The 20,941-nt window shown below is 37.0% G+C and overlaps 2 protein-coding genes and 1 long non-coding RNA gene across 3 annotated transcripts in view; 1 reads left to right on the top strand and 2 right to left on the bottom strand.

Annotated features, from left to right (window-relative positions):
- The window catches only part of LOC134753651 (NADH-ubiquinone oxidoreductase 49 kDa subunit-like), a 33,793-nt gene extending 25,947 nt beyond the window's left edge, over positions 1–7,846 (top strand). Inside the window, exons 9-10 of the mRNA XM_063689593.1 lie at positions 4,056–4,201; positions 6,659–7,846. Of these exons, the coding sequence (XP_063545663.1) occupies positions 4,056–4,201; positions 6,659–6,788 (276 nt within the window). The 3' untranslated portion in view covers positions 6,789–7,846. The remainder of the gene's footprint in view (positions 1–4,055; positions 4,202–6,658) is intronic.
- The window catches only part of LOC134753672 (uncharacterized), a 166,123-nt gene that overhangs the window by 133,413 nt on the left and 11,769 nt on the right, over positions 1–20,941 (bottom strand). The window lies entirely within an intron of this gene.
- LOC134753674 (oocyte zinc finger protein XlCOF6-like) lies at positions 10,456–20,051 on the bottom strand. The gene is made up of 8 exons (XM_063689613.1): positions 19,910–20,051; positions 19,624–19,765; positions 19,034–19,105; positions 18,073–18,132; positions 16,960–17,025; positions 16,321–16,389; positions 12,901–12,963; positions 10,456–12,204 (listed from the first exon to the last, which is right to left on the bottom strand). Exons 1-8 carry the CDS (start codon positions 20,036–20,038, stop codon positions 10,703–10,705), a joined length of 2,103 nt encoding a protein of 700 aa, XP_063545683.1. The 5' UTR covers positions 20,039–20,051; the 3' UTR covers positions 10,456–10,702.

Here is a 20,941-nt window from a genome sequence, read left to right as displayed (position 1 = left end):
CTGTGGGACTGTCAATCTGTGTAAGAATGTCCTATAATATTCATTTATTTATTTATTGTGTTTTTTGTATATTGAAAGAGGGGAACGAATTTTTTTTTATTTTTGCGCTGCGACGGACGGTTTAGGAGATACAGCCCTATATATATTTTTTTGTTGATTGTTGTTTTTTTTGGATGTTATATAATATAAAATTCCATAACCAAAATTCAAATTTTTATATAAGTAGATATACTCAATATAAAAATTTCAAAATCTAACATAACTTTTAATAGAAATGTCCTCATACATCATAAATATACACCATCCTCATAGTTACAATCACATTGTACAGTTAGCTGCAAAGAAAAGATACCACCCCTGTATAGGTTTGTATGCAAAGGTGCTAAGCGAATAGTATTGCTGACTGTACATCCTACCTAGTGGTCTTTAATTTACTACAAAAATAACTTTGTAATGCATACACTTTGTTTAGTAGACAAACATAATTTTGCGTGCAAAAATAACTGCGATGCATACGCTTTGTATAGTAGAGAAACTTAATTTTGTGTGCAAAGATAACTTTGTAATGCATACAATTTGTATAGTAAACAAACTTAATTTTGCGTGCAAGTAAGTGCCATACTTTTTAGATCGCCTGTCAAGGTTAAAGACACGACACGACCAAATGTTCTGGTTTATTATTTTTATGACTATTTAGATACTTAATTTTAACCTATTAAAAATACAGATTGCTTTTAGAACATTTTTTTGAATTTTGTGAAATATTATTTTGCACGCGTCTAGCAAGGTTAGGTTACCCGCTAGCCCGTTGATCTATATACCGTTGATCTACCTATATATCAATACCGTTTGACCGCTGCCTCGGCGGCGCACAGCGCGGCGCGCGCAACCATGCCGCGCGTTTGAAATGTAACGTAAATATAAGCACGGAATGCATACGTATCAGTATTTAGTGACGCACAAATTTTATATTTCTAATCTTTTGTGTGGGAACTAAGATCATTGTCATGACCGTTTAATATTAACTCTACAAACTTTAATTCAATATTGGCTATACTGCTTAACCAGATATCAATATCTAGAGAAGCACATTGTCTACATTTCTAATTTTTTACAAGTATAATAAGCTGATCCATAATATCGTAATTTTGCAATATCAGCTAATCTAATTATTTATTTACAAAATAATTCATGTTTTTAAGTTCACCAGAAAGCACATGTTCCAGATTTCTAAAAACCGAATATTGTGTATAAATTAAAGTGGTATTGAATATGTTAAAGTTTTTTGTAACTTTAATTCTATATTTACAAAGTTATTAGCAGAAATTAAAATATTTCAATATATCCGAACGCTCACCCTAAAAATTTCTAACTTTTTACGAAAGTCTTATTTAACATGCTAACAATGACATATCGAAAAAGAAAAAACTTTAATATTATCAAAACCCATTTTTGTTCCACCGCTGGTCTATAAAGCTTTAAGCCGACCATTGAGAAGATGGCCAGTTTTTCGTTTATAAGCACGAAGTCTCAGGTCTTGATTAAGCACTCTTTTCACCGTGTTTTTGCTCAAACCCATCTGGAGGGCCATAACTTTTTGTTTCCTAGCGGGATTTCTGGCAATGCGTGCCCTAATTGCTTGTACAACCGCTGGAGTCCTAGCTGTACGCGGACGACCGCTTCTTTTCTTGTCATTTAAACTAGAGACCTCACTGTATCTTTCTATGGTACGATACACAAATCTTAGAGAATTTTAAATTTTCAAGTAGCTTAAAAAATTTAGTCGGCGAGTGACCACAACGATATAGTGCAATTATTGCGGTACGGCTATCTTTAAGCGTCCACTCCATGTTGAAGAAAACAGAAAATTGCAAAATTATACTACTCAAATATTTAATAAAGATTCGAAATTCAAATGCAGAACGGTTTTTGTTTTAGGAGTTCCAAATTTAAATTTTAAAGGCCAGTGACAGAACTTATGAGCCGACTAGGTATAGCAGTTTGTTGGCAGAAATGTATAAATCCATCAATATTTGTGACGTTTTCAACCAAAAGGTACCACATTGTCGCTTGTCGATAAGGTTGATTTCAAATTGTAGCTATTTGAAACAAGCGCCTTATTGACAACCGACAATAAGTACCCTTTTGGTTGAAAATGGCACATTTATACTTATGCTATATACAACAGAAAAAGTGACCAAGGCAAGGGCTTTTTTCTTTCGTATATGGCATCTATTTTAGTATACAGGGTGTCCTTAGCCATTGGACAAAGCCGAAATGTACATATGCATTAGGGTATTTAGTTTTTTTTTATTATCCCAACTTTTTTTATTAACCAACAGACAACAGTATACAGAAATTAATTACATAGATGAACATAAAGTTGAAAATAAAGCAAGGTCAGAGTTGAAAGTCATAGAATACGGGGTTCCACAGGGAAGTATTCTTGGCCCACTTTTGTTTATAATATATATAAATGACCTACCTCGAGTTATAAATGACCAAATGAGCTTGTTTGCGGACGATTCGACAATGATAATAAAAGGTGACAAAAATAAGGACTATGAAAATACTATTAATAATTCGCTTAAAACTGTTATAGACTGGATGGGTGAAAACAACCTAGTAGTAAATTTAGGAAAAACAAAATGCATGCAATTTCACCTCCAAAAGTCAGGGTCCTCGGATGATGTTGTGGTCAAATATAAAGAAGAAAATATAGAACACGTAAATGAAATTAAATTTCTTGGCATTCAAATAGATAGTAATGTGGGATGGAGAGGGCACATATGTAATCTGTGTAAAAAAATAAACCAGTATGTCTATGTCATAAGAAGACTGACAGAAACGGTTTCGCAGCAGTCAGCTCTCACTGCTTATCACGCTTATGTATCCTCTAATCTCAGATACGGAATTATACACTGGGGCAATGCTGCTGATTGTGATATCATGCCTTTATTTAAAGCCCAAAAGAAAATTGTACGAGCTATGTTTAAAGTTAACCAAATGACAAGCTGTAGACCTTTGTTTAAGAAATTAGGCCTGTTTCCACTCCATTCTATGTATATTTACGAAGCATGTGTATTTGTAAAACAATATATGGACCGATTCACTGTACATGTAAATACTCATCCTCGCCCAGCTACAAATACGCTAAAAATTCTTCCCCCAGGAAATTGTATTTCAAAAACAAGCTTTTATACAAATACCATCTACACAATGGCCCCTAAATTGTTTAACAAATTACCGGATCTGCTCAGAAATGAACAGCTGTCGACATTTAAGATTAGGTTAAAAAAATTATTAAAAGATAAATGTTATTACAATATTGATGAATTTCTGATGGACACTTTGACAAATGAATGATTGACTTATATAATTACCCATTAATCATTATTTATTTTAAATTATTAATTACAACTTATTGATTATTTTTATTTTAAATAAAGTGACTTTTCTAATAATATTGCATGCGCTAGGTAACCAAAATCATTGTACGTCGCAAGACATATTACAGATAACAAATTGTTTATAACACCTGTATTCATTACCTGTAATGCACAATTGATGAATAAATGATTCTATCTTTTGTTCTAATTTAAAAAATATTAACGTTAGAGCATTCCTGAGAAGTAACCCTATGTGGGATTTCAGGGTTTGTCCAATCCTGTATATTTATACAGGGTGGCTAAAAAATAAAGTGCATTCCCGTTGCCAGGGAGGTTTTGAGGTTATACTGAGCGACTTTTACTATGGGACCAAACACGAAATCACGAAAAATATTAACCCTCCCATAAAAAATGGACCAGCCAAAATGTATAAAACAGCCAAATTTTTTTTCGCGATTTCGGGTTTGGTCCCATAGTAAAAGTTTCTCAGCATAATCCCAACACCTCCCTGGTAACAGGAATGCATTTATTTTTTAGCCCCCCTGTATAGTATTAGTGTTTCTACTTGAAATAACACAAATTAAAAATTTCCATGGATATAATGTCTGTCTATTTCAGAGGTTTGTTGTTCCGAGGTTTGTGATATTATTATATATTTTTTTGCAGACCTCAATGGAAGCCCTGATCCACCACTTCAAGCTGTTCACGCAGGGCTACCAGGTGCCCCCCGGAGCCACCTACACCGCCATCGAGGCCCCCAAGGGAGAGTTCGGAGTCTACCTCGTGTCCGACGGGGGATCCAAGCCTTACAGGTACGTGCCGACGGAAACTTTTCAAAATTATGAAATTTTCCACATAGAAATTCACACATTTTTGTATAGGGATTTAAGCAGGCAGTCATAAATTTTTTGTAAAAATATGTAGCGGATGGCAGTGACGATTTCCATAGAAATTTAATTAGGGCCAAAGTCAAAGATTAAAAATGTTTAAAAAAACACAACTTGGCATTTAAAAGTATGAATAAAATGTTTTCGTCCCTAAATTATATGAATTGAAAATGATATATAACTTGCCCCAGTTGCTAGGAAGGAATATAGCATAGATTGGATCTGGGGATCTGACCCTTTCTCCTCCCTTTTTGGGGAGTAGGCACGGTACGATCTCGTGGCTACCGGACCATATCAGCTTTGTTTGACCTTAAGAACAACCGCTAGACCATACCACAACCACAACCTTTCTAGGGTTTGAAATTGACTCGGGTTTGAAATGGGATAGGCACGTCGACAAGATGTGCAGCAGAATAGCTAGTGCCTGCTACGCTCTAGCTACGTTCCGAGTAGCTAGGACAGTGACTCCAGAGGTTGCCCGTACGTGTTACTTCGCTACCGTCCACTCTCTCTTGCAATATGGGGCTGAACTCTGGGGTCGCTGTGCCGAGTGGGAAAGGGTTTTTCGCCTACAAAAACGTGCCATCAGAGTCCTTGCACGAGTACCAATTGATACACCAGCTAAACACCTGTTTAAAGAGTTAGGCATACTTACGTTACCAGCTATTGTAATTATGCAAATAGCAGTGTATGTGCGTGAAAATATTTACACGTATAAAACAAATGGGATGGTACATGGTCGCAATACTCGAAATGCAGATAAGCTCGTTTCTATCAGCCGCAGGCTAGCCAAGTCCTCGAAACCGACTCTTGTGACGGGCCCAAAGGTATATAACCATCTACCAAAAAATATAACTGCGGCTCCTAATGTAAGCAGCTTTAAGCACCGCCTAAAAAGATGGCTTATTGAGCGCCCGTTCTACAATTATGACAAGTTCATAATGACCAAGGAATTATAATTGTAAAAATTACTCGATTACTTTCTATTGAAAGTGTTGACTTTCATAATACATACAAGTTTTATATAATGGAATTATTACCTTGTATTTTTTGGGTTTTAAACTGATATTTAATGTGATTTCGCTTACTATGTAAAGATTATTTATTTTCAGTAAAAAAAATTAAGTTGTATCCAGACTGACATGTAAACTAGCTTTACCAATAAAATGATTATGAACAATCGTGCCAAGCGGCATCGCCTGAGATAAAAGTGCATACTCACTGCACTCATTCAGCCTACGAATTCAATTTCAAAAATTAGCCTCATGCATGAAGTTTATATTTTAACGAAATATGTTTTAATCGGATGTTTGTTACCGTTATATCATGTTACAAATGCATTTCCGTTTTTAAATTACCATTTAATTACTTAAAATTATAAATAAAAAGTACAAAAATTTGCCCGCGAAAAGCTAGTGAGCGAAACGCTCGAAACGCCACGTGACGTCACGCGTTCGACAGATTAGTGTCATTAGTAGCAAACGTCAGTTGGGCCGCCCAACGTGTGACGTCATCACGCTCTGTCGAATTCGCGCCAAAAATTATGAGCGTTTCAACCGCTCAAATTTTTTTTAACATTTTAAATATTTTTTAATAAAATAATGTTAAGTATTTTTATCATTTCCGGTGTTCCAACGATATAAATTATGAATCCAAAAATAAAAATAAATTCATGCATGGAGCTAATTGTTGTAATAGGTTATACGCGCTCCAAAATTGATGCACTTGTGACGATTGCACAGTTTGCTCTTAGTCGTTGGACTTTAACTACATATTACGAAATACTAGTCTCTTTTTACGTAGGTATTCTTTTAATTATACCGTCTCTTTTACGCCTATTCCGTATGTAAATAGGTGTATCTAAACAATAAGCATATTGTGTGTGTGCTGCCGTGATATTGGAAGCACTTCTAACCGACTTCAAGATTTCAAAAGGAGGAGGTTCTCAATTCGGTTGTTTTTTTTTATGTTTGTTACTCTATAACTCCGTCATTTCTGGACCGATTTTGTTTTTTTATTGTAAGTATATACATACAGATTGGTCCCGTTTTTTTCAAAACGCAGTTCTGATGATGGGATCCATGAGGAATCGAGGGAACTCCTCAAATGTTAAAGGCATACATATAGTGATTTTAGTATTTTCATCAACAAATCAAGCGTTTACATTTAAAAAAGTGACGTTTGATGAAGTGGAACTGCTGATGATGGTCAGAACGGAACTCTTCAATGACGCATAGTTCACGTTTGGCGATTTTTTCCTCTTCGTTATGTTTGTTAAGCAAGTTAGGTTTTCAAGACACATTTTTGTCAAGCTCGAGTTCTGATGATGGGATCCATGGGGAATCATTCAAAAGTCATATATATATTGTCCCCACTCCGCAGATGCAAGATCAAGGCGCCCGGGTTCGCGCACCTGGCCGCGCTGGAGAAGGTCGGCCGCAACTCCATGCTGGCCGACATCGTGGCCATCATCGGCACGCTCGACGTCGTCTTCGGCGAGATCGACCGGTAGAGGGTGTGGGGGGGGGGCGACCGTACAGGGGTAGAGGGTGTATTCCCATTCGTCCTTGCCCCGTGTGAAGGAGGAGGGCAGGAACGATTCAATGAACGAACGGAACGGGAATGAATCCTTCCCATTTGTGACCGTCCCCTTCACGTGGCCGGGAACAAATGGGAATACACCCGGGATAAGTGCTAACGATGACAAGTTTGAAACGCGTTCATTGGCAACTTTTGTCGAAGAAAGTGCGGAATTGGCAGCTTTGGGCGTCCGTTAATTGCGTGAGGTGTTCACCAATTATCACGGGTAGAGAGGAATATATGTATATAACGTATTTTTTTCTGGTAGATAATTGTGCAAAAATGCGAGAAAATTACAAAAAATATGTTTCAAAAAACTAATAACCCTCAAAATACTACTCTTAACAAAAATATCAATGCAAATTGTGATTTTTTTTTATAAATCTAACGCTTTTATACTAAAAAATACAACTTTTTAAAAATCTCACGTAAGATTAAAGGTGGGGGAGGGGGTCGAGGCGAATCTCACAAGAGGGGAAGGGTGGGTCGAAAAATTCTCAAATTACAGGTCTGAAACCTCCCCCGGAGGGGGTCGAGGCGAATCTCACAAGAGGGGGTCAAAAAGTCCGACACCTTACGCAATTAATGTACGCCCGCTTTAGAAACGAAACATGCTAGTTTAGCAACTTTTGAAGCAAAAGATGCTACCTGGCAACTTTGCTGCGCTTGGCATCTTCTGAAATTTCGAGTTGGCAAAATGAACAACTGGATATTTAGTGTCTTTACTATTTTAATGTGAAATATTTGAAAAAACATCCATACAAAAATAATCCCTTTTCAAGACTAATACGATTAGATCTTACGTTATAAATGGCTCGTTCAAGAGTTATTTTAATATTATATTCACATTCTTCACTAATAAAGGTAAAACACTAAATATGGCAGTCATAATACGTAAGAACTAGGAAAAATAAGTTGTAACTACCCTCAATATAAAATAAAAATCAGTGAAAATGTAATATATATATCATCAATAAAATCAAAAATGTATATCGTCTTTATTTTTCCCAGGTAAATGGGCTAAATTCCTTAACTTTGGTCCCCATTAGTTCCTAAGAGAAACTTGTCTTGAATAAATCATTTTTACGTTTTAAGTAAATAAATTATTAGAAATGTACGGTTTTGTTTTAATAAGCACGTGTATGCATAGAGTAACTTATACTAGAGCGGTACTGTCATAGTCAATTTTGTAACCCCAGTAAATTCACTGCCATCTGTCGACACACTTTAAAACTAAAAATGAAGATTTATAAAAATACGATAGAATGTATTTAAATATAGCTAAATTATTTTTTTTATTTGCATTAATTATTTTTTATGATTTTGACCCATGTTCTTTCACTGATATGCGTTAAAATTGTTGAATAACAAACGAAACCGTCAACCCCATCTATACGACTGTAGGCCAAAACTAGTAGCGCCCTCTGAACGAGAATCAAATTTTCTTGATTTTCGAGGCACGTTTTTTCCTTAGACTGTATCCATCTATTACGGAGTTATATCTATCTTTAGTGTATGTAAATAGTTAATTGTCATTTATTATTATGATAATGACGATGGGGTTGGCCGGTCAAAGTATTTAGCAGATGGCGCCAGCATAGCTTGCCCTGTTAATCCCTAGAACTGTGTCAAATTCTTGTTTCTAGGGTTCCGTACCTAAAGGGTAAAAACGGGACCCTATTACAAGACTCTGCTGTCCGTCTGTCTGTCAGCAGGCTGTATCTCATGAACCGTAATAGTTAGACAGCTGAAAATTTCACAGATGATGTATTTCTGTTGCCGCTATAACAACAAATACTAAAAAGTACGGAACCCTCGGTGCGCGAGTCCGACTCGCACTTGGCCGGTTTTTTTGTGGTTGGTGCAACTGGCCTTTAGTCGCGTAACACGGTCCGTTTTCCGGCGAAAACACCGGACGCCTACAACCGGCCCGGGGCCTCTCCCCGTGTGTATCATCCGGTGTCTTTTTCAGGCTGCACTTGTAGTCGCTATTGCTACGTGTTTAGGCTTCGTCTTAGTATGTTCTGCTGGTGACATCGTAAGTAGCGATGAAAATGGCGAAGGATTCATGTTGTTTCTTTCGAAAGTTTGTATAATCTTTCCTATAAGATAGACAAATAGATAGATAAACTGTTTATTTGTTTGCCACAATACACACTAAATATTCAAATACAGAAATGACATAGGTACACAGAACAATCCAGAAAAAAAAATTACAACAACAAATAAGTCACACAGATTTTTACATAATAGAGAAAAAGGAAAAAAAAAACATAAAAATACTGTTTTATACAAATAAAAATCCTGTGTGCGTCGCAGCAAAACAAAAATTAGGAAAAGCACTGATTTTCTGCCAGGACCTGATCACGTCAACAAAAAACAGTGGAAAATAATGAAATAGTCGAAAGTTAGTACTTACCTAATTAATTATTAATAAATAACTAGTGACACAGTTTAAACTATAGACATATAATGCTTGCACATAAAATACATGTAACTTTCGAAAAAAAAACAAAGCTGACGTTTGTCTAAAAAATACAATCATACACGTATAATACCTGTTTTATACTGTATATTTTGCATGTTTATTTAGGCAATAATGACTTAATTAAATAATTACCCCATGGTCCCGTGATAAAGCAAAACATAGAAATAATAATAATATTTTTGTATTTTACTTTTATAAACATATTGTAAAAAGCCTAGCCTAAATAAAAAATTAAATAATATGAATATTAAGACTAAAATATTAATAATTTCAACCTCTTAACTGATATCGAGATATAATCTGAGCCAAATGAAAAGTCACCTGTTTGTATGAGAGCCAATACATTCTGAGTCACTATTCATAATATAATATAATAATACGAAAAATACAATGTATTTTACACGTGAAAAACTTAAACTTGCGAAGGATTCAATCGAAGATCCGCAAGGAAAGATACTGTATTTTATTGAAAAAGACAGGGGCCTTTGAAAGATACATGTATCTTTCATGTAATTTTCATCGCTAATCGTAAGGTTGATTTAGAAAGACATTTATAATCACAGAGGGTACATTGAAAAAGCTTCCAGCCAGTATGTGTAGTTTCATGATTGCGTAAGGATGACCACTGCCTGCACTTATAGTCACACATTTTATTTTATTTTATTTATTTGGTTCACAAAACAATCGAGTTTAAACTGTTGTAAGACACACTAACATCAAAACGAGTGACTAAAACAAGTGAGTCTAAACCGTGAAATTATTTAATGTTAATTTCACACAACAAGTTACAGACAGAGTTTTGAATGATTCACGGTTAGTTTCACTAGACTTATATTGACCGGGATATAGACCGTGATTACCTTTTGTATTATTTGTGAGCTCCCGATATTTCGACAAGTGACAACAAGTGTGAATGCGACCGTTGGTAACGTTGAAAGTGAACGCAGCCGACGCGCAAGAATGAGGGTAGACAGAGCGCTGTCTACACAACTTTGACACCCACCCGCTATCTTCAGTCACCCGTGAACATGATGCATGTAACTGCGTCGAAATATCGGGAGCTCACAAATAATACAAAAGGTAATCACGGTCTATATTCCGGTCAATATAAGTCAAGTTACAGACAATTGCAGAAATTAATACAGTATTAGCATACAGTTCAGATCTAGTGTAGTATAACTGTAAACATGTGTGCACAGCTAGGGAGGTGAGATGTCATTTCTACACAAGTATATGGACAAAAAAGTAAAATAAACAGTTGCAAGATTTAGTTTACAGAGTTGCGTGCGCTAGTAATTAAACTAACTAAGTCTTAAACTAAAACTAAATTATACTAAATATTTTTTAATACTACATTTTTAAGTTTTTTCTCCGGTGTGTCTTCTTCTTTGATGTATTTGTAAGGATGATTTTAGGCTGCACTTGTAGTCACAATTACTACATTTGAAAGGCTTTTCTCCAGTATGTATCCTCTGGTGTATTTTTAAATTTGAATTCCGACTGCATTTATAATCACAGTGTCTACATGTAAAAGGCTTTTCGCCAGTATGTGTCCTTTCGTGTTTTCGTAAGCTTGACCTATAACTGCACTTGTAGTCACAATGACTACATTTGTGAGGCTTTTCTCCGGTGTGTTTTCTTTCGTGGTTTCGTAAGCTTGACCTATCACTGCACTTGTAGTCACAATGACTACATTTGAAAGGCTTTTCTCCAGTATGTATCCTCTGGTGTGTTTTTAAATTTGAATTCCGACTGCATTTATAATCACAGTGTCTACATGTAAAAGGCTTTTCGCCAGTATGTGTCTTTTCGTGTTTTCGTAAGGCTGACCTATAACTGCACTTGTAGTCACATTGACTACATTTGTGAGGCTTTTCTCCGGTGTGTTTTCTTTCGTGGTTTCGTAAGCTTGACCTATCACTGCACTTGTAGTCACAATGACTACATTTGTGAGGCTTTTCTCCGGTGTGTCTTCTTTCGTGGTTTCGTAAGCTTGACCTATCACTGCACTTGTAGTCACAATGACTACATTTGTGAGGCTTTTCTCCGGTGTGTTTTCTTTCGTGGTTTCGTAAGCTTGACCTATTACTGCACTTGTAGTCACAATGACTACATTCGTAAGGCTTTTCTCCGGTGTGTATTCTTTGGTGAACTCGTAAGGCTGACTTATCACTGGACTTGTAGTCACAATGACTACATTTGTAAGGCTTTTCTCCGGTGTGTTTTCTTTGGTGTCTTTGTAAGGATGATCGCTGGCTGCATTTGTAATCACAGTGCGTACATGTAAAATGTTTCTCGCCGGTGTGTGTCATTATATGTCTTCGTAGCATAGATCCAGTACTGCACTTGTAGTCGCAATGACTACACTTATAAGGCTTTTCTCTGGTGTATGTTCGTTTGTGTGTCTTCTTGACAGCAGTGTGTATCGCTTGGTGTTTGTGTAAATCACTTTTAATCGGACTTTTGTAACTGCAGTGAGAACAATTAGAAAGGTTGTCTACAGTGTGCGTTTTCAAATGAGCTTGCAAAGTTCTCTTGTAAACCGTTGTATACTCACAATGAGCACACATGAAATTTGTAACAACATGTTCGATTTTTTCATGCTCTAAAACAAGCGATTCTGTTTGGAATGTAGAACTACAAAAATCACAAGGAAATTGTTTTGGACCAATCGACAAGTGCGTGTACTGAATGTGTTTCCTTAAAATACACTTGTTATTAAACATTTTGCCACAGTGTTCGCAGCCATATGAGTTGTCTCCACTGTGTACAGTCGTGTCGCCGCGGAGGCGCTCCAACACCACGGAGCAACCCATCGCGAGCTGTTCCCTAACGCGGGCGGCGCTACCGTCCGAACACACTGAAACATAAATTAACAAAACAATATAAATATATTAAAATCAGTATGTATCATCAAGCTCGGCCCGGCCGTGTGGTCTCTTTTTAGAGTGCCACAAAGAAGTACATACATACCTTGTTATTAGGGTTCCACAGCATTTGTAATATACTATTTATCTACTGAACCTTTAAGACGCTATTGCAAAAGTTTGGCTAAATATTAAAAAAACTTTCACTTAATAACACTTAATGGTGACTTTGAACAATGCTAAAGCATACCAAAGGTTTAATCTTATGTATAGGTATATGTCGCAAGCATTTTGTAAGAATCCGTTTTATAAACCGCGAAGGTTTTAAACAAAACTTAAACTGCACAACTTAACTAGACGGAGCCCCGCGAACGCGGGTCTCCTGTTTCTGGGCGGATTGCCCTTCGGGCATCTGAAGCTACCTAACAGACCTACCTACCTACCTATTGATTTAGTGCGACATCGATGTGTTCACGAACGTTTCGGCAATTTGCAAACCGCTTAGCGTTTATAAGGTGACGGCGCCGTTTGTAAAGGGCGGATCTTACAAAATGCCCGCGACATATATAATAAATATCATCATATTCATCGTTTAGTACCCATGGGTCGGACATGTGTACAAGTACAATGTAGTGTGGCTCGTATCGTACTATACATGTGCAGTAGTATCGTAGTGTCGCAGCACTCACCCGACACGCAGTCCTCGCCACTCGCCTCGTCCGACAGCTCCGACTTGACTGCCCGCACCTCCACTGCAACAACAACTCTACTTCATGCTATGTCTTAGGCTAGGTTCACACGGCGTTCATTTTTCCCGTATACCGTATACGAGTTCTTATCGTAATGACAGCAAAATTTGTATGGCAACTTTCAAAATCGTTCACACGGCGTCTACGCGGGAAAACCGTCTAGCCGTAATTAATTACAGTACAGTTGTATTTAAAATTAAATAGTATTCAGGTTCAGGACTCGCATTTCCGAGCGTGGATTACCATAGATAAGATAATGACTTTAATTTTGACAACCCTAAATAGCCGAAAGGGATAGTGCCATATATTAGAAAGAAATAGCATGATTTGACCCTGAACCGCTGTCAAACTTCGGTTTTGTAGGAAGTTTCCTTTCTGTACGGTAGTACTAATATTCACTAGACTTATATTGACCGGGATATAGACCGTGATTACCTTTTGTATTATCCCAGTCAATATAAGTCTAGTGAAACTAACCGTGGCCCGGCGTACAACATTTACCATATTTACACATGTCATTATATCTAATATTTACACATACATATTACAAATGTCGCAATTTTAATATTGTAATTTTATATTATGAAATAAATAAATCTGAGTCTTTTAATATTGTCTTCGGTTACCGCGATAGTTACTCATGAAATAAAACTATGAAAACGGATTATATCGCGTATGGGGCATTTCACGTCAAGCGGGCAGCAAAAAAATTGTCAGGTTCTGGATTTTGTTCATAGTTGGATTAATTGGACCTATATGTGAATTAAAAAATTTGGCATCATTACTTTTTTAATATATTGCTTCGTTAACAATTTATACGCATTTGAAAAACCTACAAAATTTGAGGAACGGATTTTTTAAAAATTATTATTGCAATTCTTTCAGTGGATTTATTTATAACTAAATAGTAATTATTTGAGAATATTAGTTGATTTCTTTGAAAATTTATAAAAAAAGTTTTTTTTATCTTTTTTTCATATAACAAACCGGAAGTTAGTATTAAATATCTTTTTTTTTCCAACTTCGCATTTTTTTATATTTTTTATTTTTACACAATAATGTAGCTTATGGTGTACTAATGTCCTATAATTTTTTTTATAATGGCATCTCGATTGGTTTTGAAGATTCATGAAGTAATTCGAAAGTACTGCGCGACGCTCCGTACTGAGAGGTAGTTCTATGTGGCAGTCTTTAATGGCCAATTACGGGTTTTTTTACTTTTGCGTAACGGAATTAAAGCAATAAACAATATTTCATCGGTTAAGATGTAGAAAAGCTAATGATGTATTATTCAATCGTGCCTTGTAGCGCTATCACTGATCAACCATATCTTGGAACTGAAAACAAAACGTTTATGTTTTAACAAAACGCTAGAGGTAACTTAATAACTATAGCTAGGTTTAGGCGGGGTATGTCACATGCTTAAGAGGTCACTTTCGAGTTAGGTCACTTTCGAGTTAGGTCACTTTCTGTACGTCACATTCTGAGTTTGTCACATTCCGAGCTCGTCACATTCTGAGTACGTTACTTTCTGAGAACGGCACTTTCTGAGGACGTCACTTTCTGTGAACGCCACTTTCTGAAGCCCTCGCTTTCTGAGTACGTCACTTTTATAGCATAGTAAGATTAAAGCGTATACCTGCATGAACAATGGATACCAGCAATCATAACAGCTGTACGGCATACGGCCGTTTTTATGCCGTACAGCTAATAATTAAATATTACTTTGCTATAAAAGTGACGTACTCAGAAAGTGACGAACTCAGAAAGCGAGGGCCTCAGAAAATGGTGTTCTCAGAAAGTGACGTACTCAGAATGTGACGAACTCAGAATGTGACGTACAGAAAGTGACGTCCTCAGAACGTGACCTAACTCGAAAGTGACCTCTTAAGCATGTGACATACCCCGCCTAAACCTAGCTATAGTTATTAAGTTACCTCTAGCGTTTTGTTAAAACATAAACGTTTTGTTTTCAGTTCCAAGATATGGTTGATCAGTGATAGCGCTACAAGGCACGATTGAATAATACATCATTAGCTTTTCTACATCTTAACCGATGAAATATTGTTTATTGCTTTAATTCCGTTACGCAAAAGTAAAAAAACCCGTAATTGGCCATTAAAGACTGCCACATAGAACTACCTCTCAGTACGGAGCGTCGCGCAGTACTTTCGAATTACTTCATGAATCTTCAAAACCAATCGAGATGCCATTATAAAAAAATTTATAGGACATTAGTACACCATAAGCTACATTATTGTGTAAAAATAAAAAATATAAAAAAATGCGAAGTTGGAAAAAAAAAGATATTTAATACTAACTTCCGGTTTGTTATATGAAAAAAAGATAAAAAAAACTTTTTTTATAAATTTTCAAAGAAATCAACTAATATTCTCAAATAATCACTATTTAGTTATAAATAAATCCACTGAAAGAATTGCAATAATATTTTTTTAAAAATCCGTTCCTCAAATTTTGTAGTTTTTTCAAATGCGTATAAATTGTTAACGAAGCAATATATTAAAAAAGTAATGATGCCAAATTTTTTAATTCACATATAGGTCCAATTAATCCAACTATGAACAAAATCCAGAACCTGACAATTTATTTGCTGCCCGCTTGACGTGAAATGCCCCGTATATTGAATTTATAATACATCCCGACGTTTCGAACTCTTTACAGCGTTCGTGGTCAACGGGTGACTGAGGAAAAATTACAAAATGCAAAAATACCCACATACTAAAATAATGAACAATCATAGACTACAAACTTTAAGGCTGGTTGTACATGCAAAATCGGTTCATAAGGCTAGTTATACACTATAATTATTTTTCAAGTAAAGATATATATATATACGCGATAAAAAAAAAAAAAAAAAAAACTATGCCGGCTCCAACCCTACACCACGGACCCGAGAAGATTTAATTCCCTCCTAAATTGTAGGAAGGGTATCCCAATATGGGACCGGCAACAAACTGAGTCTTTTAGTTTTGAAAATCAATTATTATAAAGTCCCATATTGGTATATGCGGGTATATTGGTAGATTAGTTTCACCGATGGGAAACACATTCCCAATGCTACAGTTTGCGCATTCACTGCAGTACATGCAACCTCGATTATCCAAACCCTCAATTATCTGACCTCTTTTAGGCGTTTTATATTTTAACGTAAATTTTTTTGTAAGTTAAATTTTAATATCCTGTACTGTGTTTATGTAAATAAGTTCTATTTTTGTTTGATCTTCTCCTAAAAAAACACATTTCGATTATTCAAACTAGTCTCGGTCCCAGTTAGTTCAGATAAACGATGTTCTACTGATGATTATCAAATACGCCGTTTCTATTCGAGTTGGTACTTACGCGACATCTCATCACTTGTGTCATCATCATCATCCTCCGCCAGCTCCAGCTTGATTAGAAGCTCCTCATCTGAAACTGTTAGTATTAAGTAGTGCGGTTGCGACCGTATGCAAATATTGCAAATCAGTCGAATAGATGCACCTACACGAGACGCGCGTCTTTCATTTCCTTGCCCCGCCCCGCACCCCGACCAACAGAAACAAACATACTATTCGTGGGATTGTGTCGACTCGGAGACCCCGCACCCTCGCTCGGTCGTGCCTGGTGCTCCGTGTACCAGATCTCGTAGTTCAGTGTGGCAACGCTGCCAGTGTCTTGGAGGAGTTTGGGCTACTGTCCGAATGGGCCTTTTGTATCTACATATAATCAGTGATTGAGATTGACCGACCAGTAAATAGTTGGACAGTATCATGAGATTATTTGGATTTACAGCACAAGAGAGAAATCTGGTGTATTATTACCAAACTTAATTATATTTTCGATAGCTAGAGAACAATTTGAGTCTAATAAACGTGCAGATAAGAGTCGCTTCATCGACGCAAACGTTACAGACGCGTAGACGGCCGTAATAAACAATATCTAAACAACCTGAAGTCTGATTTCCACTTGAACTAGTGACTACATGAAGCAGGTACTCACGCAACAGTGTCCCACCCTCGTCGCTCGGCCCGTCTCCGGCCGCCATGTTTAACCGGAGCATGTCACCTAGAGCAACCAATAGTATAATAAACCCCATGTTCCGCGCAGTAACCGGGACTGAGTGCAGTAGTTGGTTATGTCAAAATACCAGCAACCTACTTTGACAGAAGTGACATAACCAAATGGCGGAAACATATGAAACCCCAAATGAATTGGGAGGAAGCAGAGGCACAGAGAAAGAAGAGGAGTTGGTTATGTCAAAGGATTTTTTTACATACACTTCATCAAGTAAATCAGTTTAATTGCACATTTTTTACTGTTCTTACACACAGGGGCGTAGCTAGAGGATACGGCGCCCGGGGCAGTCGTCATGTATCCAGTCTCTAAATGTCGAGTTACACAAAAAAAAAACTAATAAAAAATATACAACCAACAGACAAGTACTAAAATTGTTTAGAGATGTAAAAGTCTCTAGGTGTCAGAGATAAAATATATATTTTATCATATATATGATAAAAAAACGATCATCAAGTTATCCTTAGAGGTGTAAAGGGTCTCCAAGACTTGAATTGTTATATAAGTAATTAAAAGACAAAAAATTAAATCAGACAAACAGACCAGAACCGAATGAAGTGTCTCACGTTAATGCCACTCAGTAAAGTTAAAGAATAAAGATCATTTATTTTCAGCTAAAAGTTACGACATTCCAGGGGTCTCCGCACTAGGCAGTGCCTGTATCGCGGGGAACCAATTACAATTTAAATATCAGACTTGTTAAAATTAAAAACTATCATTCAGTAAGAAACTACTAACTACAAACTAAGGCTTAATCTAGACACATTATTGAAACTAAATTTTGTTAAATATGGCTTCTGTCTCGGCATAATTTTGTGAGTGCAGCAGTTTGAAAAGCAGTTTTTTCGCTTCCATTTGTGTGCAATCCCTGAGGTTACATAGTTTATTTATAGCATTGTATGTAGACGCCCTGATGCGTTCCCCAAAACGTTTGCCAAAAGCTGAATTTACTCTTGGAACAGGTAAATTGATGACGCGTTTTTGTGATAATATATTATACTCCTTTGATACTTTGTTACATTAAAACTAAGTACTCACGCAATATCTCATCAGGTGCATCTTCATCCAGCGTCTCTGGCTTGACCGGGGGCTCCTCACCTGAAGCAAACATACAAGAGTATAAGCAGCAGGCTAGTTTAGCCACAAGCTATTCAAACCTAGTAACCACTACTGTGAACCAAATTCCCATTAGCAACCAAGTACGTGCTTACAGTGGCGTCGTTGATCGGGTCGCCACTTTCCCGAATGAAGGTTAAGGGAGACGATGGCTGAGATACGCGTCATACTCGTGAACGGGTGCTGTTTGTGGAGACCGGTCTGTTTAAGTTTACACGGGCTTCATGTTACGTATAAGTACCTATGTAAATTTACTTTTGAGTGGCATTAACGTGAGACACTTCATTCGGTTCTTGTCTGTTTGTCTGATTTACCTAATATCTTGTCTTTTTATTAATTATATAACAATTCAAGTCTGGAGACCCTTTACACCTCTAAGGATAATTTGATGATCGTTTTTTTTATTATATATATTTTATCTCTGACACTAGGTGTCAGACTTTTACATCTCTAAACAATTTTAGTACTTGTTTGCTGTTTGTATATTTTTTATTAGTTTTTTTTTGTGTAATTTGACATTTAGACTGGATATATCTCTGACAAAGTATCTAATAGTTTATTGATTCCATATGTGTAATTGTTTTTTGTAATTTTTGGTTAATTTGATTGCTTGCAAAAATTGACATGTAAAAGTGTTCTATGGCCTATTTGCTGAATAAATGTTTGATGTTTGAGTAGTGAGTGTGTGGAACTAATTGACAGATGTGGTCTCGGCCCACAATGTTAACAACTAGTCTAAGTAAGCACATACATTTGTCTTCTAATACTTAACAATAAAAATTAATAACAATTATCTAGAGATTGATACAGGCAATATCATTTGTTATAACTGCCTGTCAGCTTAATAAAAATTATAAATAATCATTGCAGTCTACTCACTCACCCGATACAGGCTCACCGGTGCCATCTCTATCCTGAATTTCTAGATTCTCTGGCTCGACTGCAGATTCTTCCTCTAGAGCAAACAAACACAACACGAAACATCATCTTCCGGTTAAATTTAATGCTCAGATATTTTAAAGAAGTTTTATAACACTATCTGGCAGGATACCGGGCAGTCAACCCTTAGCAGGAGACTGTATGGAGCCGCCATTTAGATTGCAAATCAAATTGTCATTGTAAATTTGTAACATAGTTATTCAATGGACTTCTGTATAGAGCTCAAAACAGAATTTGACAACCGGTCTGGCCTAGTGGGTAGTGACCCTGCATGTGAAGCCGATGGTCCTAGGTTCGAATCCTGGTAAGGGCATTTATTTGTGTGAGGAGCACAGATATTTGTTCCTGAGCCATGGGTGTTTTCTTTATTTAAGTATTTAAATATTATATACATCCTCATACCCATAACACAAGCCTCCTTGGGCTTACCGTGGGACTTAGTCAATCTGTGTAAGAATGTCCTATAATATTTATTTATTTATTAAAAAGAATCATTAAAATTCAATACTTTTTTGATGGGTAGTGCTTCCCTACCTTTAACACCACCCGCTCCCTGCAGCCGCAACTGCAGCTCCGTCTGGCTGCGCTGCACTTGCAGCTTGAAGTCGCTCGCGTCTCGCAGGCGGCCCACGCACGCCGAGCAGATGCCGCACGAGCCCGCGCCGCCCACCACCAGCTGCATGTTTAACAATCAATCTCACATTTGCTAGCATTATAAGAAAGACCAAGCTGTCCTAGCACTATTTTTAACAATAACAGCCCTTAACAAAATTTTAAGGTTGTGTACGTTTTGTTCCACTAATAAGATTCTCGTACTTACTTGTATATCAAAGCACTCTTTGATCATGTCGGCATATATCTCCGTTTCGCCGAGATGTGTGTACGGCGTCGTCAGGTCCCTGTCCGGGGGACACAGCAAGCAGCACCGACATGCATGTATCACGTCCATCACGGCAACCGCTTGAACCGCTACGTTGTTTGTATGTACTCGCCAATCCCCGCAAATAGCCCCTCGTCTAAGAAGGTCCCACAGAGCGGAAATTTTGATATGAAATATAAATTCATCTAACAAAAAGTTAAACTTCCAACCACTATGTAGCCACGAAGGGGTAGTATCATAATAAATAAAACAAGATTAATCGTGCTTACGTATCGTGGTAGTTTTGAATTTTTTGATCAAATTAACAATAACAAGCTAACCTCAAATCTATGGACGTATGGACGGTATAGAAAGGACGACAATCTCTTATGGTAGAACTATTGCAAAAGTGACCAGCTTTCAGCAGTAAATAATAGTTCCTAATCTCTCCGGTGGCGCTAGTTAGGCTCTGGAACATGAGTATAACATGAACCATATAAGGCAACAAATAACCCGACCAAATTACGTAGGTTGTTTTTGGTAGTATTTCGGTGTATGGTGGCGCCGCCTAATTACTGTTTTTGATGGACACTGTTCATAAGGCCCCTCCAGACTATGTGCGTGAATCGCGGCGCGACTTCGCGGAGAGAACATGTCGCGACGTTGACGTATGGCTCCACACTCGTAAACTTCACGGCGATTTCGCAGTTTGGTTCGCGCCAAGATGGCGGAAAAGCATCAGCTGATCGAGTTTAACTGCTAGTTATCAATAGCATCATGCGTGATTTACTGCTAGTTATTTATTTTTCCATTTTGTTTTGTTGTTAAACCGTAAAATATAGCCGCTTTATATAATATAATTATTATTTATCTTGCAACATATGAGTCAAAATAGTGTGTAATGTGGAGTCTTGCCAGTTCGCGCTTCGCGCCTCCTTTGACGCGGGCTAATAAACCGACAAAAAACGGAGAACTAGGCGCGAAGGTGTGAAC

The sequence above is a fragment of the Cydia strobilella genome, chromosome 27 (assembly GCF_947568885.1).
Source record: "Cydia strobilella chromosome 27, ilCydStro3.1, whole genome shotgun sequence".
Taxonomy (NCBI): domain Eukaryota; kingdom Metazoa; phylum Arthropoda; class Insecta; order Lepidoptera; family Tortricidae; genus Cydia; species Cydia strobilella.
Note: the sequence above shows the minus strand (reverse complement) of the source record. Positions and strands in the feature narration are given on the sequence as shown.